The sequence below is a fragment of the Opisthorchis viverrini genome (genome assembly GCF_000715545.1).
Source record: "Opisthorchis viverrini unplaced genomic scaffold opera_v5_155, whole genome shotgun sequence".
NCBI lineage: Eukaryota > Metazoa > Platyhelminthes > Trematoda > Opisthorchiida > Opisthorchiidae > Opisthorchis > Opisthorchis viverrini.
In genome coordinates, this window is record NW_008751811.1 from 543,641 (window position 1) to 567,485 (window position 23,845).

Below are 23,845 nucleotides of genomic sequence, written 5' to 3' on the forward strand. Positions count from 1 at the left end.
GACGACCTTCAAAGTTTTCTCACTTAGGCAAAATGCCATTGGCAACACATCACTGAAACGTTCAGATGGATTGGACTAATTCCCCTTAAAAGTCGCAACTCCACACACCACATGATTTTCGGTTTACTTCTAGTGAGAGCCCGGGGTGCGAGGACTAGATTTTGGCTTCGAAATATTGGTGGAGCAAAGCGGAAGCGATGGTATACTTTCAAGACGAAAAACGCATGCCAAAAAGCTTCATGTATTGCACAAAACATTTCACATTCGAAATTGGAAAAAGATGGTGACCTTAAGGTTCATTGGCAAGTATAACAGCCGGTTGTGTTGATACTTCAACAGAATGCTTGGCGTATGTAGGATTTTGGTGCCCGCGAGCGGTGTAATGAGCCCTGTCCCAACTTATTCTAGACTCATAAGTAATGTAAATGGCATTTCCACATGTCGTGACTCCGTTTTACCCTACTGTTATTTCGATGTTACATTAGTCCCTGCAGTCTCCAGCAAACTCTCTACAAGACACCTTTTTCTGCTATATTTTTATCCATTTTCCCAGATGGGCGATGTTTGAGACAAGGATGGAAGAATGGAAGCCTTACATGAGTTGTTGCGTTGGAATGAACGACAAGAACAAAACCCACCCAGAAAACTTGGGCGAAAGCCTCGGCTCAGAATATCAATCCGTGAATCCGTTAATGACTGCAGAGAGCACAGTGATTAACTGTCTATGCATGCTTGAATTTGGTGACAAACCGACGATAAATTATCACACACAAAAGGCACATCTTACCCCGTATTCATACGGAGAACTCTTTTGCGGCTGGTAAAGTTCTTCGGAGCTTATCCGTCCAAGAAACTAGACAATATTCATTTTTGTCGTGAAGTACTTTGAATCTGACATGACCTGGGCCAAGTTCCAGCCAATGAACACCTTGCATTTTTTGACGGGCGCGTCTTGTGTCGTGTTGCCGAAACCGGTCTCCGCGCACAATGGTGAGGTTCCTTACTCGACTTACGAATAGCCCACGTAGACAGTACAGACTGCGAGTTCTGTTCCAGTTTCTATCCAATCTTCCAAACTTATAGGTAAGCTCGAATTACTTAGGGGTATTCGCATTATGTAAAGAATGGATGTTGAACAGACGGCTGTTACAAACCGACTATCCGAAGAGGCTTGCTTCGGTGAGAAACAAGCTTGAACAACTGATTAGCGCCGACTTGTCTGTCCTCGATTTATCAGAACATGAAGCACGTAAGTTGCTTTTTCATCGAGAAGATTTTTTAGCCTCTTACCTTCAGGCTTTGCAGGTTTCACAAATTATGGGAAAAAGTGATACCAGGCGCGATTTTTTCGGCCGTGCTAGTCAACCTGTTCGTGTAAGTAATGATTATCAATGTTTCACCCCTTTAGTCTTGGAAAGACATTGTTGAAACATATGAAAAGCACAATCTCCATATCGGTATGTGACATTTGAGTATCATCTAAAAAGCTCAGCCGAAATTAGCGAGAAGGTACAAGAAATAGCTGCAGAACAAGTACCAAGATGCAGATTCACTATTTCAGATCGTCAAAAACTTATCACAGTGAGTCGATTTGTTAATATGGGATTTGCGTCCAAGGATCTCAGACAGAAGGTCAAGGAGCAGACCCTAAATGTAATGAAGAAAGAAGAGGCACTGGAAAAGTCCTGTAAAGAATTTGGCATCAATGTATGTATGTATGTTCACCAGTTCTAACCTCTAGGCTTCGGAAGCAAACATCAAGCTTCGCCTTCTTGAAGAATCCACGGATGTACCGACATTGCTGACCAACTTTGTTGAGAGTTTGAGTGATCTTACCTGTGTCGTAGATCTGTACGCTGCGATGAAGGAGTGCACACACAGAGCGTGAGTTGGTCTCTCCAGTTTCCATATCATGGTGTAACATATCGCATGAACTTCTGTTCACCCTAGTGTTTCTTGTATTTCCATGTCCTTATTTGAAAATGTGTTTTCTCTGTTGCAGAGGGTTAACATCTCGGGTTATGATATTTTTTCGGGTGATGAGAGTTAAGGACAGAGGAACCGAAGGCTGCATATAACTTAGGTTCTCCGACTCTGCAAACTGCGTCCAATATCCCCCATGATTTCCGTTGTACGGCACGACCAACCGTCAAAAACAAACGGCCCTGTCACGCTATGGCGTTTCGTGCATCGTGAACCATTAGGGTACACTGGGAAGTGTATGCATGGCACTCACAGAGCCTCATATGCCAGATTAGTCGCCGGGCAGAAATCTAACCAACTTCCGAAACAATCAAAACCGATTGGCCACATGGCGCCATCAGCCCTCAAACCAACCTACAACACAAGTAGACCACATCCCCATCGAATATGGGTGGTGCAGGCCCATTGCTGATTATGGTTCATTCTTGAACACTGAGTTCAGATCCATCGCTTCTTCGATGTTGCTTCGGGTCGTACAAATGCATGCACCTCACCTGGTCACTGAGAAATTCTCGGATCCTGGTTTGGAGGAAATGCACCAAAACCACCTACTGAACGAAGTCTTTCGGGCAATATGTCCTCTGGTGTTGACTCACCTTACTTCCAACAACACAATTGATCGAAGCTCGGACGCATATTGCCGTGGTCGAAAGCACAATACCACTCGACGAACTGTCAGACCTCGAGTGAAAGAGTACCTGAACAGATTAATAATCTTGGTGGGCCCAGAAAGCTGAGTAGATGGAGAAGGCGAGAAACTTTGGAATTGTGCACGAATGGCTCCACTTAATACGCAGAACAGGCCCAAAGAGGCCTTGGCGAGCGAAACAATCACTGGTAAAAAGTGGCTTACTTATCCTTAAAAAGGAACATTTGAGTCGTTTAATCGGAAACTTCCAGCAACAAGTCACTTGGCCACATGCAGATGTTGAGCCAGATTCCTAACTGTCAACGCGTAACGTGAGTTTGGAATCCTCGACGGCCTAGGAAGTAAGCAAATGTCTTTCACTCCTCAAGCGCCACCGAGCTGCTGGTCACGGGGGACTTCCATCTGTTGTGTTCAAAGATAAGGACAGACTGTCAATCGGTAATTGTATGACCAATTTACCTCTGGGAGAAAGACTGTCACAGTCAACTGGAGTGAGCTGATGTTGGTGCCCATTTTCATGAAGGGTAGTCACGGTGTGTGACAATCACAAAGGAATTATCTCCACCCCCTTTTTGACCAGACTGCACCGCCTGTTTTACATCTCACGAAGGCACGTGAAGACGGGACCAGAAAACAAGCAGGTTTCTGGCCGGGAAGGAGCTGTGTGGACCACATCTTCACACTGTGGAATTTTAGAGCCTTTGTATGCATCAGGACGTCATACAATCTTGATATTCTTTGACCTCAGAGGGGACGTTCGATTCCGTAGACCGGTTGGCACTCAATACTTGCGTGACGGGATATATTCTAGATATTTATATCATGCGCTGTTTGTATTCCCTTACCTGTAGGTACGTGTTTATGGAGGGCAGTGGTTTCCAACAAGGATGTCCACTTTATCCATTTTCCTGTACTTTCGTTACTGTTGGAGTGTTGAGATGAACACTGGAAAGTCTCGAAAACTTCGGCGCTCATTTCTCTCTTGCAATATACAGATTACACTTTACTTTCAAAATGTAGCGGAAAGCGCAAACATCACTAGAAAAGCCTACTAAGGTCACCCAGTCCTTCGATATATGCTTCGCGCCGACCAGTCTATACTGTGGGACCTATAGCTTTTCAACGTTCCAGTAAGAATTCAGGAAGACTGACTCGCTACGCGTATCCCGGAAGTTGCATTATCTCGGACGGTAGTCTGACAAATCTAAGGCACAAATCTCGGAGGCCGGAATGGATTCATCCAATTTGTGCTACTGGTGGTCTCACTGAACAATGTCGTTATTTTCTATCCAGAATGTCTGACTAAATGTTAGAGGTGTAGGCTTGTCGAAAGTTTGGTGTAGGCTAGGCCTGGGTCCTTCCTGCTTCACATTTTCCTTTTCACCTTATTCAAATAAGTTGATCTGACCGCACGGCAGTGCCGTCATCTGGCGTTGCTGTCAGTGATGGTGGCCGGCAGCAGAACAATCGTGTAAAGCCATGTTAGAGAATATGTTACTAAGCTGAAAGCTGAGTCATGTGCAGGCAAGTAGCGTGCCACGAGTGGAAAGAAACCGTTCACTTTAACAGAAAATTTACGTTGATTTAACCAGCTGGTTTCGTTTCAGTTCAAGCAAGTTCATGCACTAGGAGTAATAATAATAACAATAATAATAATAATAATCGTTCAGCTGTAACACGCTTTCGATGGCTGGCTGCTATGCCACCCGAAGGAAGCACAGGGGCTGCAATATTGTCAGGTTGCCCAAGCCTAGACGGGGAAAGTCGAGATACAGAGGTCGGGTTTGAGCCACATACCTCCCGGTCAGTAAATTGGCGCTCCAACCACTGAGCCTTCTCGTTCGTCGAAGGCCTTTAACTTTCTGTACTCTACTCTGTCGACCGGTTCTCGCTTGATGGGGTGCAAACAGAAAATGGTTTCAAACTCATACCGCCCTTTCATCTGGTGTTCCTACTTGACTGACAAAAGAAGGTAACAGCCGCTTCCTTACTTCCTTCGACTTTTCGCAGATCTGTCAGCAACACTCAACCAGGGGCTTTTCGAATCCAATGACTTCTCACATAAAACCAACTCTAGACCTTAGGCGAACGGCCATTGTACTGTTTACCGGGGTGTAAGACCGAGTCTTGGAGATGTTTGAACGAGGTAGTTCAGAGTGTATTCTAGAGTTTCGTCGCATGCCTTACTCGGGCCGCATCAAGAATCCAAACCTCTACTGTTAAACATGGAAGGCTTCGTGGTAATCATTTTGAGGCTTCGTATGTACCCCGAGGAGAGCTTGGGGAGAGGTTGATGCAGTTTTTGCCGAGAACAGAGTTAATTACCCTAGGATACAGACTGAAAACACTATAACTGGAGATAACGGCTGTATTCGTTGGTTGTTCAGATGACCGTTAATGTGTTCGCCGAGCTTGGCAGTTAATGTGCAGATGTTTCGTCACCAAACGGCGAGGCATGATCGTTGTGTGGTTGGGTGGTTCAGCTCAACGTAGCCTTACATTCCTGACAAACGGAGACCTACGAGCTTAATGCGAAGTTGGCTAGAGGTTCTGGAAGCCTATTTCTGACCCGCCTGTTTGGGAACGTCAGGGATTAATCAGCATGATTGTTCTGGGTAATTCACAAATGTTTTGTGTTATTGTCTCTTAAATCAATATCGTGAACTTCAGTGGAATTTGGAGGCAAAACAATCGCAATTGCTTCTGCAAATGGCGCGTTTGAATCTTCCGGTCGGCTTTACGTAAGAGTATAGTTTGCGCGTTCCGTGTCCACAGAATCGCTGGTGTATAGTGATACGAGAAGGTCTCCGGAGCTTTCTTACAAGCAGTTTTCAACCATTTCGATTTCTAATTCATTTCCTGATGGATTGGAGGGTGGTACTACTACTGCTGACGTTAGGGTATCAAGTTCCGGTATTCGAATGGCTGCGCACGAGACTTTCGAAGGCGCAGGAATTGTGGACGGCACTTTTTACTTTCGAGAAATATTCTAGGCATGTCTATGAAAATCAGGTCCTCATTTCCGTCATGTTTCCTGCACCCACAAAGTGTCATTTCATGCTGCAGTAGACAGTCCTCAATCAGGCCAACGAATGATACCAACGAACGCGCATTGAGATGACCAGCCAAATGTTGTTTATGGGAACAACGCTTATTCCATTTTCAGGAAACACCCTTGACTACACCTTGCAGCGGCCCAACCGTCTGCTGCGCGTATTAGATCAGCGTTTGCTGTGATGAGCGTCATTCACATGTGTTAACAAAATGACTTGGAGATGATTATATTGTCTATTATCGCTGTAATTTGTCTTCAGGAGTTCCGATCTTTTTACTTGCATTGCTTTTGGCCGTTTGGCGCCATACTTTCTTACTGATGTTCGTATTGCCAGTTCCTTTCCATACTGTCCTGGTGGGTGTGTGAACCTCAAATTGTTAGATAGGCGTCGAAATCAACATAGATGCCGCTGTCTTTGATTATAATAATGATAATGGCAGGAATAATGGGAAAACAGCTTCTGCATCAACATATGTAGTAGCATTTGGGAACGCGTACACTTATGAGAGAGATAGTCGGGGACGTTTTTTGTGACACGCTTGAGTTTGCTACCAGCTAAAACTACCAAGGTAGTTACCAAGATGGTGGACGTGGATGTGGGATTTGATTATCTGGACTGGACTCAAAACATGCGGCTGTCTGATAGTATGGGTCGTTTCTTTACTGCACGTCCGGAGCAATTGGAGTTCTCTGGCTACTTGGTACCGTCGGAGATGTAGTCAGGCCGGTACAACTGGCCACGTCTCTGTCAAGCATAGTTGATTTGAAACAGCGCCTGATTACAGCCTTTAAAATGTTGAGGTAGATTAGGGTCGAGGACTTATCCATCAGTCACTTCATGTGCAAAATTTTGCCTGATGTGATCTGCACATATGACCCGTCATCTTTGATTGTGAGGGGCCAAATGACTCTTCCAAAGCAATGTGAAGTTTGAGAATATTTTGCCTATCCTTTGTGAACATGGCTGTGGTCGTGGTCATATTGGTAATGGACTTCTTAGAAGCTTTTAGGGTAGTATCAAACCATTCATGTTGGTCTAAAAGCGGCACACTACTAGATGATTACTTCACTTTTGCTGAATTACCATTGCCTTCTGTTTGAAGTGATTCGGGACCACCCCAGTCCATTGTCAGCAGTCGGAAGCCATGTCGGCACAGATGTCAATTCACTGTCCTTTCAAGTGATGCGCATAGTGTGAGTCCGTGGTGCCGGTGTCCACTTCGTTTTGCCCACCGCATCGACAAGGGGAATGCAGAAGCCACGACCGCTGCATGATGTCGTGGAAACGTGTTGGAGACGTCCTTGGTTGAAAACCTATCTCGTAAGAGTGCTCAGATTATGGCACTGATGCACCAGTGATCAAGGGATTCCAGCGTGCCTGTGTCTTTGTCTCGCAAGTGCCATGTTTCCCATGCTCAGAACGACACAGGGCAAATGTTCAATTTGTATACACGGATATTAGGTCACTGACATACATTGCAATTGCATGAGGCTTCTGTCAGATGAAGTCAAGTTATAATGCGATGGGCTTATTTGGTAGTTTCTTCAAAGTAAAGAACCTGGGTACTCGACTATGTTTACTGACCCAACTACTTAGCCATTGTCTGCGACAGGCAAATTGGCAGATATTCGGTCCAAAACTGTCTTCGCATTGGTTTTGTGCTATACACTGGCTATACATTCAACTGTGGGGCTCAGTGATCCAAGTTTTACTTCCACCACTTCCTGTGATCACTGTATCACCAACTTGTTCTGCGTCCGACAGGTGAACATTTGAGCGGGTTGGACACCGGCGCATCTATCCAGCGATTTCCATGTTGCTGAAGATGATCGTTGAAAGGAGACAACCTTATGGTGTTCAGTCACCGGTTTCGAAACTGAGTTTTGTGAGATGCGCACTGATGGTGATTTCAAACAAGGGTAGAACAGCTGTGCAGTGCTCGGCTTTTCAGCGTGGATTGGTTCCACTGACAGAATAAACTTATCAAATCCCCTTACCACTATCAGCCTTGTTTCAGGCTGTGGTTGATGGCATTCCCCTCGGCTCCTTGTCTTTCAGATGAACTCACCTTGATGCAAGAATTGTGTTGAACAGCCCTGATCCAGACTTTGGGGCAAACTCTTTATTAACTCAAATGGCGGTTATATGGGGAACTCCGCCTTTTGTTTTGAAATAGGAAACTACATTTTCATGTTGATGTGTTCAGTTCATTACAGTTTGATAGTGGATCCTTCTGGACCCTTTGCAATCATTATTTCGTAGTCCTTGTCCCTACACCATGGCTCAAATGATCTGAGAGTTTCGGGTGACTTCTGGTTGCTCAGCCCTGTGGAGTATTAGACAATGGCAGTAAGCATACCAACCACTAAAATGTGTCGACTAACTTGAAGCTAAAGTTAATAGTCATTTTGCCTATCAACTGTCATCCATTCTCCTCTCTGTCCAATAACCGAACAATGGCATTGCCTTTCACAGTAACTCCTCGTTTTTCGATCTGACTACTCGTTCACATTTACACCAGCTTTCAAGATGAGCAAGCACAGAGGGTTAACCCACTTCCGGAGTGTTGTCCCACTCTCAGACTGCTCATCAAATCTGGTCACGTACATCTGTTCACGTGGAAAATGGGCTGTGAACCCGGGAAGCTGGGGGCGGATGACGACTTCATTCCCGCTTTGTTGGCTGAAGAACGACGACGTGTGCAGCAGCCAACCGTGAACATTGTGCAACAGACGGCTGTGGACGAGACGCCGGTACTGGATCTAGATACTTCCGTTGATGTAAGTTGAAATTTCGTTATCTACTTTAACAGTGGAAGTATCATCCAAGTGTCTTGACCAGGCGTGTAGCTTAGTCTAGACAACCAGTCCTCAGTCCGTAGTAGTATGAACATGGGAAGCAGCTGACTCTATCATGACCGCTGAAGTCGCTCCAGAAGGGTCTTCATTGGTAACTTGAGAAGCTAACACCCTAACTCTGTAATACGACAGCTTCAAGCCAATCTCAAAGCTTTGAAAACCACATAGTATCTCTTCGGAAAAAGGAATTTTGAAAACCAACTTTTGTTTTATTATGTACCAACCTGAACTGTGTAAATATATGTGACGGCTCCACCAAAATATGCAAAATAATCAGATTGGATCTAACATGACCTCATGATAATTCCCCTCAATCATTTTCTTGCTCCTGAAGCTAACACCCTAACTCTGTAATACGACAGCTTCAAGCCAATCTCAAAGCTTTGAAAACCACATAGTATCTCTTCGGAAAAAGGAATTTTGAAAACCAACTTTTGTTTTATTATGTACCAACCTGAACTGTGTAAATATATGTGACGGCTCCACCAAAATATGCAAAATAATCAGATTGGATCTAACATGACCTCATGATACCCTCAATCAATCATTTTCTTGCTCCTTTCATGTAATTTTGATCTCCACTTGTTTTACTCATCTGTACTTGCCTTGCGGCAAAGGCCCCCCGGCCAACACGCGTATCATCATCATCATCATCATCAATGACAGCAACATCAGTGTTGGCACTGATGCTTCACTGCCGTACCGACAGGGGTATACTAGCATGTGTGTCAACGTGCGCAGCGGACCGACTTACCCATGCGTGTCCGTGCCTCGTTTGCTGAGCCTGCCCTGACTTGTTCTCTCATGAGTTCCATGTGATCGTTCCGCCAATCAGAATCATGAGACTGTCCCGGAAATAACGACCTCAACCCACACTGTAGAGCCAACATTCCGCTTACCGTTGTTTGGCGTGCGAACGTTGACGCTGCGTTGTACCGGTCAGTGACAGACTCGTGCAACTGTTGACCCCACGGACATGGACAATTTAGGTTTGTTTTATAAGTTCGCTTATCCTTGTATCAATACTACCGTAGACCTCCAAACCCGACTCTCCGTTTTGATTGGGTTATCAAAGCTACGTGTGACCCCATCGGGAACACCAACAACCAGCTTCTACCCATCACTACACAACAATTTCTATGTTACCTATTTTCCTAACTGTTTTTACCTATTTCTTTCATACATGGCGTTACCAAATTTACCTTTTCTGGTATCACCTTTATTAGCCGCATAGTACCCTTGTTATTTTTCCAAACTTCATCGCCTGTCTTTAAATAACAATGGAATGGAGTCTTTTCGACACTGAACTGGCTCAGTTTTTGTCGGATTAGCATTCATTATTTATGTACGTAGCAATATATGTAGTAATAGAACACAGTTTTGGGTTGATTCTTCCAAAGTGCTCAGGTGAGAGGTCCTACGGTCCGATGTTTACCACATGAAAACTCAGCATTTCACTCGGGAAACCAGTGTTTAGTACATTGATAGCGTTTAGAGAGGTGGCGAAACTGTACGCAGTAGGTTGGTAAGCGATTACTGTTTGTATCCCATAAACTGGCATCCCGTCCTTTATTGAGTACATCCCTCCACTTTTTTACACTGCATTTGGATTACGAGCGAATTTCAACAGAAAAAAGCCTAAAAGAATTAGTGAATTAGGAGTTGGTCTATATATCCTGAAATCGATTTCAGAAGGTCTTCTCAAATATGGTCGAAACAAGGGGCAAAGTTGGATAGCAGAAAAACAGAAATTACACATTCCTGACGTAAATCGATTGCCGTTATCACCATTATAATGGTCGTCGGCTGTTAGCTGTGTACAGGCTCTGTGGTTTCTACAGTTTCTTTTGTCGATGAGGGACACGCGGTAAACAGCTACCCGTTGGGGGCAATAAATTTTATTCTTCAACGGCAAATTCAAGGAAAGCGATGGCCCTTGGATATTTGTGAGGAGACTAGAAGGCAGGCCGCGCGTGTAAGAGAATAGCATGGTTGCATGCACCTTGTTTGTTGCGTGACCGGACCACACTTGCAGTCTATTCTTCGATGTATCCCGTATCCTGGTTCACGTCCAACGATGGAGTCCATGATGGAGTTATCAATGCAACTATGTTTTCTGGTTCGGACCTGCGAATGATCATGCATAAAGGGATTTTGGGGAATCAGATCTACTGACACGGAGCACGCGACCAAGCCAGCGCAGTTTGCGAAGTACAAATAGCTCGTCTGTCATGTATGAGTTACTTGCTGCGGAAGCCATTCGACATGCTTTGGCGTTACCAGTCCGATGCTACATCCACACTCGGACAATGATACGATCGCTGATCAAAAGCTGGTAGACTAACATCTGCAGCTCGCGAGAGACAGGTTTTGGAGTCAGTGCTACACACGACAGCTTTGCAAGTCCGACCCTTGATAGCTAAGTTCACATCGCGTTCACGTCACACATGCTACCAGTGTAACGGTGATACTACTGATGGGGGCACGCAAGTAGTATGTGTTGTTCGTAGCATTTCACTTTGCGTCTTTTGAAAAGGAAAGATCTGTTGCGGAATTAGTGGAGCCACTTTGTAACATTTGCTTGGATTTGACCGACGAATGAGTGGAGTCGATGAATCTCCAGGAAAGTTCAAGAAGACGCGTTCGGGAGAGGGTGGGTGTCCAGTTTTTGTAAATAAGATGCAAATTAGAGTTTTGCTTCCCTGTTCAATGGTCTGCAACCGGTCAGTTGGCATTTCCTTATAAATAACTCCTCAGCGAAGGCCTTCTTCCTTTCACCAGTTGTCAACGACCGCTCCTGTCATACTAGTTTGGTAGGGGAGCAATGTAGTTTGTATTTCGATCACCAGAACAGCCGCCTAAGTATTGGGTTTTGGTGGGACCCATCAGTGAGCAAGGTTGTTCCATAGAATCTGGCTCGATATACCGGAATGTCTCAGGACGAATATCCAGTTGACAAAGTTTCTCTCGGAAAGGAGGCCGCTTTATTGGGTCGTGCTAGGCACCCGAAGTTTATAGGGGGAGCGCTTGCTTTTGTAAGTGTCTGTAGGGGGTGGTTTCAACCAGAAACAGAACTGATTAGGCACAGTTGTACAGAGTTAACAACATCCGATTCACTGTCCGTATTCGCGGCCGTATTCAACCAATATGATATGATCATTTTTGGTGAACTTTGTAAAATTCGGAAGCTTTTTTTGAACAAACCTACTGATAGACGCGTATTGTCCTGCCTAGGATCCAGTCTTTAGCTTCGAGCGGTGTAACGGAGACATTTCCTGTAACCTTTGGGATAGATGATTTGAACCACTGGTCTTATCAGGTTCACGCAGTCCATTGTAAATTGTACTGTTTTACTGTTGGCAAGGTTGACTTCTCTACGTATACACTTAGACGAGTTAATCGTGACAGTTTTTTGGCAGTTTTTTGTCCCGTGGCCACATGGGGGTATGAGCTGATTATCCCGTGTCCCACACTTCAGCTTCTCTATATGACCGTCAATATTCCACTTCTGATCCTCGCCTGGCTTGTATTGGAACATAGGCGGTTTGAGAGACGGTACAACCACTTTAACAGATGTCGTCCAAAGTGCGCAGGTGCGTTTTAGCTGAAGTGGACATATCTGTCACCATTTTCGCACTGTCGCCCCACACCGAATTTACTCAACATGGTGAGTGAAGTCATTCTACCGATACACATAGTGGGATGTTTGCAGCTAACACCATAGTCAACCTAGATATCCTGTCCATCACGCGATTACACCACATAGTAATGGTGAAACCCGGCGAAGACTTGGGTACCAGACAGCAGTCAGTAAAATTTAACGTGGTGCCTCTAACGTGAACTGGATCTAAAGCAGTTGAAAGAGGGTTGTTCCTTCATAGTGAAAACGCTGGTGACTGCACAGTGGATGTATTCACTTAAACTGTCTGACTCTTCGACCACGGAGTGTGTTCTTATCAATGACTGACACTAAAAATTCACCAGTATGGCTAACTAAGGACTCGTCGGCTCACTCATACTGTGATATGTGTAAAAAGCATGTCATGTCGCTTATATGTGTCACACTCTGTGCACATGCTTCACACCTCGGGACTTATTTGTCATGTCACGCGTGGTCTTTGTGCTTGGATCACTTTCGTGTAATTAAGGAGGCCGAACAAAACACTATCAGACCTGTTAATGCACGGTGTCGTGTGAATGACCACTGACTCACCACAGCACCTCCCTGCATATGCATCGAGCTTTTGTTGCCCGTTATCAAAGTTGACCAGATGGTCCTCATCAATTATATGCAATGCGTACCTTAGCTTCGCCGCCCTAGATTTTGATAAGTTCCTTCGAGTTTCTTGGGGTGGCTCGAAAATGCCTTTGGTTCAAGCCTTCAAGTGTCCTTTGGTTTGCCGAATGCAGACGCAGTCAAAATCGGTACAAGCAATTTTGTAAGCACGATATGTTCATCGGGTCTTTCTTGCGAACCACTTGCCTCTGCAGTGTGTTGACCACTTGGAGAGTGATGAGGATGCTGAAGCTGGGGAGTACACTAAGGATGCTTTGAGATGCGTACTTCCGGTAAGAAATCCATATCCTGTTAGTTGATTCAAGCCTTGGTCTAAGTGATTTCTCCCGGTTGGTTGCTGAAATGTGTTCGACGGATATCCATTGTTTTTTTCATTGTTTGTTTACTTTTGGCAATCTTGCCTTCAGACAGTTGTGTTACTCCATATCTTAGTTGCTCAGTGAACTAGTGTACGATGACCGCCCTATTATCGCTTGGGTTCACTAATTCGAAGATTTCCCCTAAGTAGCAATGGATATATATATACTCAAACTTCCCAGCGTCATCCAGCTTTTGTTTGATGGTGCACAACCCAGAACAGTCTTCAAGACAGTCGAGGACAATGGTCAGCAACTTCATAGTTCAATTTTGAAGACATCTTGTCCTCCAAGTCGACTGTATCTAATTCATCTTGCTGTTTTGGGACTGAAGTGGACTGAGTTAACTCGACCCCAGGTATATCCCTGATCGCCATTGTCTATAAAGCACGATCGAGCACGGCGTTATTCGGTTTCCGTCCCACTGTTTGACCCCGTAAACCAGCCATAGACTATGACATCGACCCTAGCTGTTGAGAGCCAGATTGTCCTACATCGCCGTATTTTCATCAGCTTAAGCACTGCTTGATCACAGCAGGTAAGAGTTCAGATTGATCAACTACCTTCATCTTGGAAACCATCACGTATATTCATTGTTATCAGCTGTCAACCACATAATACTGTGAAGTTGCTCCAGCTACCCAAGTTCCGTTCATCATTGATATGGATAGACTGCTACGTATTGATATCTTCACATAGTGAAGACATCAGTGGTGTTTGTATTTTTCTTTGGGGGGGGGGAATCGGTAGTAGCAGCTATGCATTGAAGGAATGCACGCTACTGGGTGTATGACCAATCCATATCTGCAAGTGTTACGAGTATATTCACCTCCCCAACACCTCTCTCCTTAATGTAATCTCCGAATTAATTTCTTTCTAACTGTCTAGTCATCCTTTTTATTCATTCCTCGTTTAGATCGAGTGGGGCGATATTGATAGAGCGGAAATAGACTTTGATGTCATTGAGGTGGAGGAAGATGCGGTGGCACAGATCGAACTGGACGAGCCAGTACAAGCCCGCAATACCAATATTGATACTAACATCACGGAAGGAAATCTACATGAAGCTGTTGTCTCCGGTCATATGGCTCGCTTTCTTCTGGATACAATCGAGGGTCGCGCTGCCCTGTTGAATGAACTGGTCGAACTCAGTTCCTTTTTGACGCGATTCACTGACGATCTTATCGAGTCCCAAGGACTCAACAGAGATGATCTGGAGCTTGCCGACTCTCCCACTGTTTCAACTAGTTCTGTTGGGAACTTTGGTGGTTCGAATACGATTCACAATATGATTATGCAAGTAAGCTCATCGTTATCAACATGCCTTGAACAGCCCAACAGACTATGCGTTGGTTTGGTTCTGTATTGGTCTGTTTTCTTGTTTCACAACTGCTTTCCATGTTTTTTGTAGTCGTACGTTTGCTCTAGTATCGTGGCCTTAAGTTTTGTTATAAGTGCCTATATTTCCCGACCGTAGTTGGTAAACGCGGCTTCCGCCACAGCGCTGTAAACCTAGCAGGACGACTCCCTCCCTCTGGAGCGTATCGCCTGAGCTGCCCTTGATCCTTATGCGCCTTATGTCCCTCGCCTCATTATGTGCACGAACGACTCAGCATGCATGGCATCCCATCCAGCATACACACTACGCAGAAGATCATCTACCATCATATTCCTGGGACAGAATAAACTAGCAACTGAGTACTGATTACTTCAGCCCTTGGTATGGAGTAATAAGGCACGTCAAATCATAAGTTTCCAGTGCAGTTCTCATATCCCGATGAGAAGTGTAGTGAAATACGTTAGCTGCCCGTGTCGGAAACAGCCAATTAGCAAAGGTACGCGACCTCTGTAAAGAACAAGTATCAGCTTATCTTCATAACCTGTTTATCCTTCTGTTCCAGCGTAATATCTTGGGTTTGTTCAAGGGTGACACGTCGGAAGAATAAACGCTTTTCATGTGTGGATGTGAGTCACACTTCCCATTTATCTGCTAAAAAGGCAGCTCCGAGGAAACAAACAAACGAGAGCCTGTTCCCGGACGACAACGAGGACTGCCTACCATCTCACACTGCGGCCATCATACACAGTGTTATCTTTGTCATTCTCTAAAACTCTTAGTCGTAATCACCTGGACTCATAAGAGAGTTTTAGATGGTAATTGATGCGCAAGCATGTAGTATGTTTGCTCTAGGGCTGTACAGTCCACGTATTAAGTTTAATTCTCACCCACCCCTTCATGCTATAATTTCCCCAGTGTACCAACTTTGACCTGTGTGTCGTTGTTTTGAAACTATACATTTCATTAAGATTTTTAGATTGTTCTCCCCAAGCTATCCATCTCTAGGTCTTTTATCCTCGCCCTCAGTAGAGCACCCCTTGATTGATATATTCAACTTTATTCCTTCAGAATTCTCCATCCATTATTCAGTCAGTGTCCGCCAAAGAAGCGGCAAAGATGCTCACCAAAGTGGAACGTGCTCGTGCACAGTTAACAAACAGGTGAGTACAGTCAATCATATATAAAGCGTCATCCTATGAGAGTCGTTGAACCAATTGGACCTGGAAATGTAAATCTCGTCAGTTAAACTTCATATCTTCATTAGTTGCCACTCTTCCAATTGCCTCCCAGGTAATGTGAACATACATAAACGGTGGTGGACGATTAACCGCTACTAAATGGTCATGCCATCATCGTTGACAGCATAACATCAATATCAAACACTGATGCTCTGATGCCGTACAACCCTGTTTTATTTGAAAACCTTGTGAAGGAAAGAATAGAAGCGGATGGGGCAGGGACGTAGTGCTAGCCTACCACTGTCATTCCGAGGCTCCTGCACCTCCAGACACTCATTCAGGCTTGCAGCATCTCAAACTGGGCGCAGTGGGGATCACGTGGACCCCATCCTAGAATCGAGTCACAGCGACAGCACCCAGACTGGTCATATACTTTTTTCCATACCCATCTACCAGATTAATGGTTAGTTACCTTCCTACTTCCGCCACTCTGAATTGAGTATGGAAACGGAACTCTTCGGCGAACGATGGTTCGGCATACACAACGCACGGCTTAAACATCGCCAATTCTGGTGCTCATTCTTCGATTCGATGCAAGTTCACGTTGCACACTCTTCGGCGAACGATGGTTCGGCATACACAACGCACGGCTTAAACATCGCCAATTCTGGTGCTGAACTCATTCTTCGATGCAAGTTCACGTTGCACAACCGAACACCCGCTTTCTAATTACCCTATTCTGGATTCGAGACAGAAATGTGTCGAGGGCCTTAAGACGTCTTAGTTCCTCTGCTCGAAGAAGCTCACAACCACATAACAAAGCAACCTAAAACACATTCAGGAATTTACTGCTTTACCACCATAGCTGTCTCAAATTAGACAACGTGACCCGAGCCTTGCAGGTTCATGTATTGACCTCGCGTTTTACACTGAAACTGGAACTGACACAACTTGCAATGCACGTAAAATGCACCACCACTTCGAGTCTTTCCCTGGATCATAAGTGGTGTGTTCGGCAAGAGCATGTACAAGGAAATGACCTCGTACTTTGTGTGTGCAAAGCACCTGCCAATGGACGGGATGACTTTGTTCATTTCACCCCAAAACACCTGTACCTTTTTCTCATCTTCGAAGACGAGAACGGTACCGTCTAGTGGTCCAAATCGACAAGGTCTTCTCCAGCAGCTATTTGAATGCCAGGGTCTTGAAGACCTTCCTCACACCCCTGAGGCCTGGGGATACAAAAAACCCATCATGTTCACAAGCTCCCGCGGCATTGCTTGATGGGCATGCGTGTCAAGGAGAACAGACCGACCAACCTAGTAGAATTTGTGTTGAAAATCCCGGAATAGTATAACTGTGAACCATTTATACGTATGGCGTTACAGCAACTGATGGACTGTGGGTATTCAGTCAACGCAGCCCCCACCAGGCTGCTCTGGGATCAGTGTTTCACCGGTCACCATAAGGCGATGAAGAACAAGTGACACTAGGAGTCTCGTTACAACTGGGGTCAAGCTGACCCCCTATGAGAACCACACACACCACGGGCCGTCTTTTAAAACGATCACTATCACCTATTCGGGCAAGCGTGTCAAGGAGAACAGACCGACCAACCTAGTAGAATTTGTGTTGAAAATCCCGGAATAGTATAACTGTGAACCATTTATACGTATGGCGTTACAGCAACTGATGGACTGTGGGTATTCAGTCAACGCAGCCCCCACCAGGCTGCTCTGGGATCAGTGTTTCACCGGTCACCATAAGGCGATGAAGAACAAGTGACACTAGGAGTCTCGTTACAACTGGGGTCAAGCTGACCCCCTATGAGAACCACACACACCACGGGCCGTCTTTTAAAACGATCACTATCACCTATTCTTCCCAGTTGTCCGGAACAATCCCCTTTCCCCAAATATGGACAAACGCACCATACAAACACTGACTGAGGACTTCACCCTCATCTTTAAGCAATGTGGGTGGGAGTAATTTAGGACTGGGAACTTGGTGGACGTATGCAGCCATGGAATTCTGAGACCATATGGGGTTCCAGATTCACCTGCGAGGGTTCTAATTCGACTGTAGGATCTAGCTGAGTGGCAGCAGGTTGACATGAGAATCGTTGTTCAAAATACTCGGCCTGGCAGTTGAGGTGTCCTCTGTTGAAAATGTTCATGCTGATTCAACCCCTAATAGTTTCACCCACAGGCTATTTCCGGGGACAATTCGTACAGAGCAACGCAAATAATCTTTGGTTATTCCAGCTTTCCTGAACCACTTGCATTTCTTTAAACTTCCGTGGTCTTCCAGGCTTAACGTTCGCAGCGCACGCTCACTTTTGCTTGGCGTCCGGTAGTTCCTCGAGCAAAGTGATAACCGAGACCGTTGGAGGGCTTTTTCCGAGATTCAAGCGGTGTCACTCTTCCATCAGATATCGATTGCTTGAGCAGATCTGATAGTGCCATTTCACTGGCAAAACTCGGTCTCCGTAAAGTTGTGGTCATCTTGTTACAGCACGTCCGATGATAGGGCAGTTGGAAGAGTGCGGAACATGATTTTGATAAATCCGTCTAACTTCGGGATCTGACAGTGTCTCAGTGGCTTGGCGATTTGTCTGCACCCTACGTGGCTTTTGGGAACGAAAAGCGAAGCGAGTACAGACAAGTGCCTGAGATCACTATCACCTATTCTTCCCAGTTGTCCGGAACAATCCCCTTTCCCCAAATATGGACAAACGCACCATACAAACACTGACTGAGGACTTCACCCTCATCTTTAAGCAATGTGGGTGGGAGTAATTTAGGACTGGGAACTTGGTGGACGTATGCAGCCATGGAATTCTGAGACCATATGGGGTTCCAGATTCACCTGCGAGGGTTCTAATTCGACTGTAGGATCTAGCTGAGTGGCAGCAGGTTGACATGAGAATCGTTGTTCAAAATACTCGGCCTGGCAGTTGAGGTGTCCTCTGTTGAAAATGTTCATGCTGATTCAACCCCTAATAGTTTCACCCACAGGCTATTTCCGGGGACAATTCGTACAGAGCAACGCAAATAATCTTTGGTTATTCCAGCTTTCCTGAACCACTTGCATTTCTTTAAACTTCCGTGGTCTTCCAGGCTTAACGTTCGCAGCGCACGCTCACTTTTGCTTGGCGTCCGGTAGTTCCTCGAGCAAAGTGATAACCGAGACCGTTGGAGGGCTTTTTCCGAGATTCAAGCGGTGTCACTCTTCCATCAGATATCGATTGCTTGAGCAGATCTGATAGTGCCATTTCACTGGCAAAACTCGGTCTCCGTAAAGTTGTGGTCATCTTGTTACAGCACGTCCGATGATAGGGCAGTTGGAAGAGTGCGGAACATGATTTTGATAAATCCGTCTAACTTCGGGATCTGACAGTGTCTCAGTGGCTTGGCGATTTGTCTGCACCCTACGTGGCTTTTGGGAACGAAAAGCGAAGCGAGTACAGACAAGTGCCTGATTGGAATCCACAAATGTGTTCCAAATCGAGTGGCAGTTAGTTATTGATGCGCTGCATCGGTAACTCATGGCGATGTGATCAATTTGGGTTCGTGGCTGGCACGCTGTTGGAGTACACCATGTGGCCAGACGATTTTGGTTGTTTCGAAAGTTAGTAGTGCATAAAACAGTCTGTGATCAGCACATAGCTGAAACACTTGTTCACCGTTATCCGATTATCCGAACGTACCGACTCCAACCCGTGTCAGTCGCCTAGGTGAGTCTCAGATGCGCTGATCCTGCTTGTTTGTGCATTCAGATCTCCGTCAACCACAACATTGCATTCAATGCATCGTAAAACTTGCCAGAGCTATAGTCGGTTGAGGCGTGAGCAAATACAACAAACGGACAACGGCCAACTACCTACTCGTGAAACTCGTTCATGGACGTTGCTAGACGAACCGCCCATAGGCGAGTATCAGCAGGTATTCAGTCAAGGATCCTTTGTTCTAGTGACTTTAGTACGGTACCATCCCCTGCACCTTCTGTCGCAGTGGTGTATGGATCGGCAGAGTCGTGTAGCCGTAATCGAATGGAAAGTGATGGGTCATTGAGCTCAACCATTGTACTTTTATCGTTTTTTTCTGATACACGGGATACAGCCCATCTGTTTGAATTGTCATGTGTCTTCATATGTTCACCAATAAACCTTGCAGAGACTTCAGCGTATTAGGCCATCCGTACCCGTTTTTTCTGTAGCGATCGTTAGCGGGCGGTTGGAGTTTGCTCACAGTCTTAGAAGATTCATGCGATCACAACCATTGTATGGGATGATAATTCTTTCATGCATTGTTAACATTCCATCCTCTCCATTTCTCGACGGTAACCAATTTCGTCCATTTCATCATCCAGTTCCATCAGTCAGCTCTTGATGATCCGCAGTAAACCAGGATATCTTGACCGACTAGTGGGACGTTTGACGGATCTTCGTCTTCAGGTAGAACGCGCCAAAGCGCGTGTTGCGGAAGCCCAATCGCGAATTGATGAAGCCACTGCAGAGCAAGAAATTCAGGCTGGTGCTCTTGTTCGGTATCGGTCTCGCTGCAAGCAGCTGGTCCAAATCGTGAGTCAGCCTCGCGTTTGCGTCCATCCCTTTCCGTTTATCACGTGATTTTACGACGACCGTTTCCGGGCAGCCATACCCATACTTCGACATAAGAGCTGTTTTTCTTAGTTAATGTCACGTTAACCTAATCACCCTGCCAATGATTCAAAATTTTCAACTCCACCCCTTATTTTAATCGATTACGGGCGATATTTCGGGAAGCTTCAAACCGATGAAGTTTCTGATTCAGTATCGTTTAGTACATTGGGATTTGCAGCCAGTTGTCGTGTCGTTGCTTGTATGAACCAAGCTATTGTGATCTGGGCAACTGTTCATACGCCTGGTTTTTGTGTGGGAGTTTCCTCAAAAATAACCTAATAATGACTCCAGTAACCTTTCCCCTTTAATGCGATTGAGGCTGGGACCCCCTGAAGGACGACCATCCTCAGAAGAGTCAAAAAATCTTTCGGTACGCGTGTGGTTATACTGAGGTATTATCCGTCTGCCCCGGCACCTGCCAACTCTATTTTGGTTTGTGTCACGCTACTATGTGTAATCAAGTAGTGTAAAGAAATTTTTCGACCCCGTGTGACCACCGTTGTTCGTGAATGGAAGAGCGAGACTTTACAAACTCTTTCACTCAACCCGACGTTTGCGTACACTCTGGTCCAATCAGCGTGCTGTTCAACTCCCATGATTAGCTGTCTCTCATTCGCCCTTGATACATGCATGCTTAGTACCACCCCAAGTATTCAACTGAGGCCAACAACGTTGTTCGTTGTGAGCTTACCCATTGTTAAGCCAAGTGTAGATTAATGACAGTCTGTTGTACGTGCGTGGTCTTTAGGTCATCATTAAAATTATCTAACCACTAATTGCACTATAGCCACTAAATTTGTGGATTTGTACACACATCAGTGGGTTTTCTTTGTAGTTGATTGACAACCATACCTCTAGGCAACTGTATTAACTATCCACAGGGAATTTAAACAAAATAGTCTTGATCAATTAGTTATGTAGTAAACGTTGTGTCAGGAGATACGCTCGTTGTGACGCGATTTTCACAGGGTCTAAATAATCGTCTGGTGGACCAGCGCGTACGTTTATTGCACTGCCGGGTCATTCCCCAGTCTCTTCAGTGAACGGACCAGTGTAGTATCCCGAGATGGCAGTTCCCCCAAAACATCCGATTTTTGCTTCGCGATTGTGTGCGCCTACTGTAATCTCAACTTGAACACTGACTTTTGTCTTTACCTACGTCTCGCTTCTGTTCTCTACAGCTGGAAACCGAACTCACCAAAATATGCAATCGACAAATTCAAATTATCGGTCAAGTGCTCGATATGTGATGTTTGATTCCTACTTTACCTACTGCTTTGTCTTACTTTTCTTACTTTTCGGTGAATTTGGTCCTTGTCACCTTGTTTGTTTGTGTGTGAATACACCTCGTAATGCATTGTGCCATCTTGACAGTTGTCCTGTTTCCTATTCATTTCAGTGGATAACTAGGTACTGGGATCGATGACAGATCCCTCAGTGCTGTTAAACTAATAGGCTATCACCGTCGTTCTCCACAACACGTTTATTTGAACCGGTACTCACCCACCGGAACGCATATATGACTCTAAACTCGCATTTGTCATTCGTCCGCATCTCCAAGCCTCATAATCTCCATTTGTTCGCGAACCCTTAATGTCCCCGAGGTCTTGACGACCCGCTTTCCAATTTGGCACAGCAGGAAATAAAGCCACCGGGTCGCCAATATGCCTTTTGCTCTCGGTATACGTGAAATGGTTTGTTGTATACTTATGGATATCCACCCCGACATAAAGCTGTCGCCTTGTCCGGCTGGTCGGGATTCTATCCTGCACTGCTCCTGTGAGCTATACTGGCTGGAGCTCAGTTCCTAAAGATTCAGCCATGCCAGGAAGGCCAACGCGAAGCAGTCGGGCGAAGAACAGCGAGTCTACGTACTGCGAGTAATTGTAGTACGAGGTGGTCTGGAGATAAAATTAGATTCAGCCATGCCAGGAAGGCCAACGCGGAGCAGTCGGGCGAAGAACAGCGAGTCTCCGTACTGCGAGTAAATGTAGTACGAGGTGGTCTGGAGATAAAATCGTGCTATCCTCTGTGAAGATAGTAAGGCGTTTCCTCCAGGCGACCAGTATGTCCATATTTATGGAAGTAGCGATGCTGCCTTTACCCGAGGAAATTCAGGTTAGAAAAGGTCGGCCTCAAAAGCCGCACATTCCGATCGCCGGATCGTTAACCAGCTCATTATTCATTACGGTCGAAATACTGTTGAAACCTAGGAGTCTGTCAAATGGATCTGCCCGCTCAGGCCATGTTGTGCAACCATACCGTAGCCGTCATACACGCGTCACTTGAGACCCAGTGATGTCTTTTTGGCTCCACAGGTGACGCAAACTAGCAAACGTGATTCGGTCCTTTGAGATTCGTGTACTGACTTCCACCATAGCTAATACAACTGCCGAGGCATGTACAGCTCTCCACAACCTCCGGTGCTTTTTGACTTGCAACGGGCCTGTTCAGAGATTGCACCCCCTGGAGCATGGGTTTGCACTTTCTGGGTGCAAGGTGCATGCCAAAATATTATATGATGTTGGCCAGTTCACTCAAAAGCGATTGCGCTTTCTCTTCATCTTCAAAAACCAAGACATTGTCTGCGTACTCCAGGTTGACAAACATTTCACTATTCGAACACGAGAGTTTTGAGGACTCCAGACTTTGCCTAGTTATTTCATGGATGATTAAGTTGAACAAAAATGCAAACAGTGGACATCCTTGTCATACATCTTTTTTGTCGGGGAGGGGGGGCCTTTTGAGAGATCCCCATACATATAACTGCGACATCTCCTGTCGAGCAAGCGTTACTAAAATGACTGAGCGATCCACAGAATCGAATAAACCCTTGAAGTCAAGGAAGGCTAAGATTGTGGATCGTTTGTACAATGGCGTTGCTGTAACGCATGACAGAGTGTAAAGATGTGGTCGATACAGCTTCTCTACGGTCCACGATTGTCGATTATATGTTGAGGTTTCACATACCGCCTATGAAGAATCAGTGACGCCAGAAGCTTTGTTTAACGGGGATCAAGCTAACCCTGTGAGTATCCTTTTTGAACATGAGCACCATTATCGACTGATCCCGGTCGTCTGGGATGGTCTTTTTTGCCCAGATAGACAGGCACGGACTTTGAACAATGTAGTTACAAATTTGTACGGACCAGGAGTAGGGTGACCTTTGAGGCTGAAGAGGACTGTATATTCACAGCCCAGACGGGAAGTAGCGAATGGCCAACTGGATTGTTGCCCGGATTGTTCTTTCCAGCACGTTATTTGCTACATAACAGAGAGCCATTATGGTCCTTGATGGTTTCAGTGACAAGAAGACCTGTTAGACTAATCTCCATCATTTCGCGCTCCTTCCGTTTCGTCAAAATTCTGGAAACACCCAGTTTTGCCATCTGCGCTAATACTCAATTTTACACGTCGGACAATCCTTCGAATTGAGTTGCGGTTGCGGTCAAAGGGAATCTGTCGC

At 45.5% G+C, this 23,845-nt stretch overlaps 1 protein-coding gene across 1 annotated transcript; it reads left to right on the forward strand.

The window, feature by feature from the left end:
* Positions 1–560: 560 nt before the first annotated feature.
* Positions 561–21,979, forward strand: T265_07012 (hypothetical protein; the record flags this gene model as incomplete). The annotated part of the gene is made up of 11 exons (XM_009172433.1): positions 561–741; positions 1,103–1,249; positions 1,283–1,374; positions 1,409–1,457; positions 1,562–1,707; positions 1,742–1,884; positions 8,210–8,468; positions 14,116–14,499; positions 15,607–15,698; positions 20,088–20,298; positions 21,561–21,979. 11 exons carry the CDS (start codon positions 561–563, stop codon positions 21,627–21,629), a joined length of 1,773 nt encoding a protein of 590 aa, XP_009170697.1.
* Positions 21,980–23,845: the final 1,866 nt, after the last annotated feature.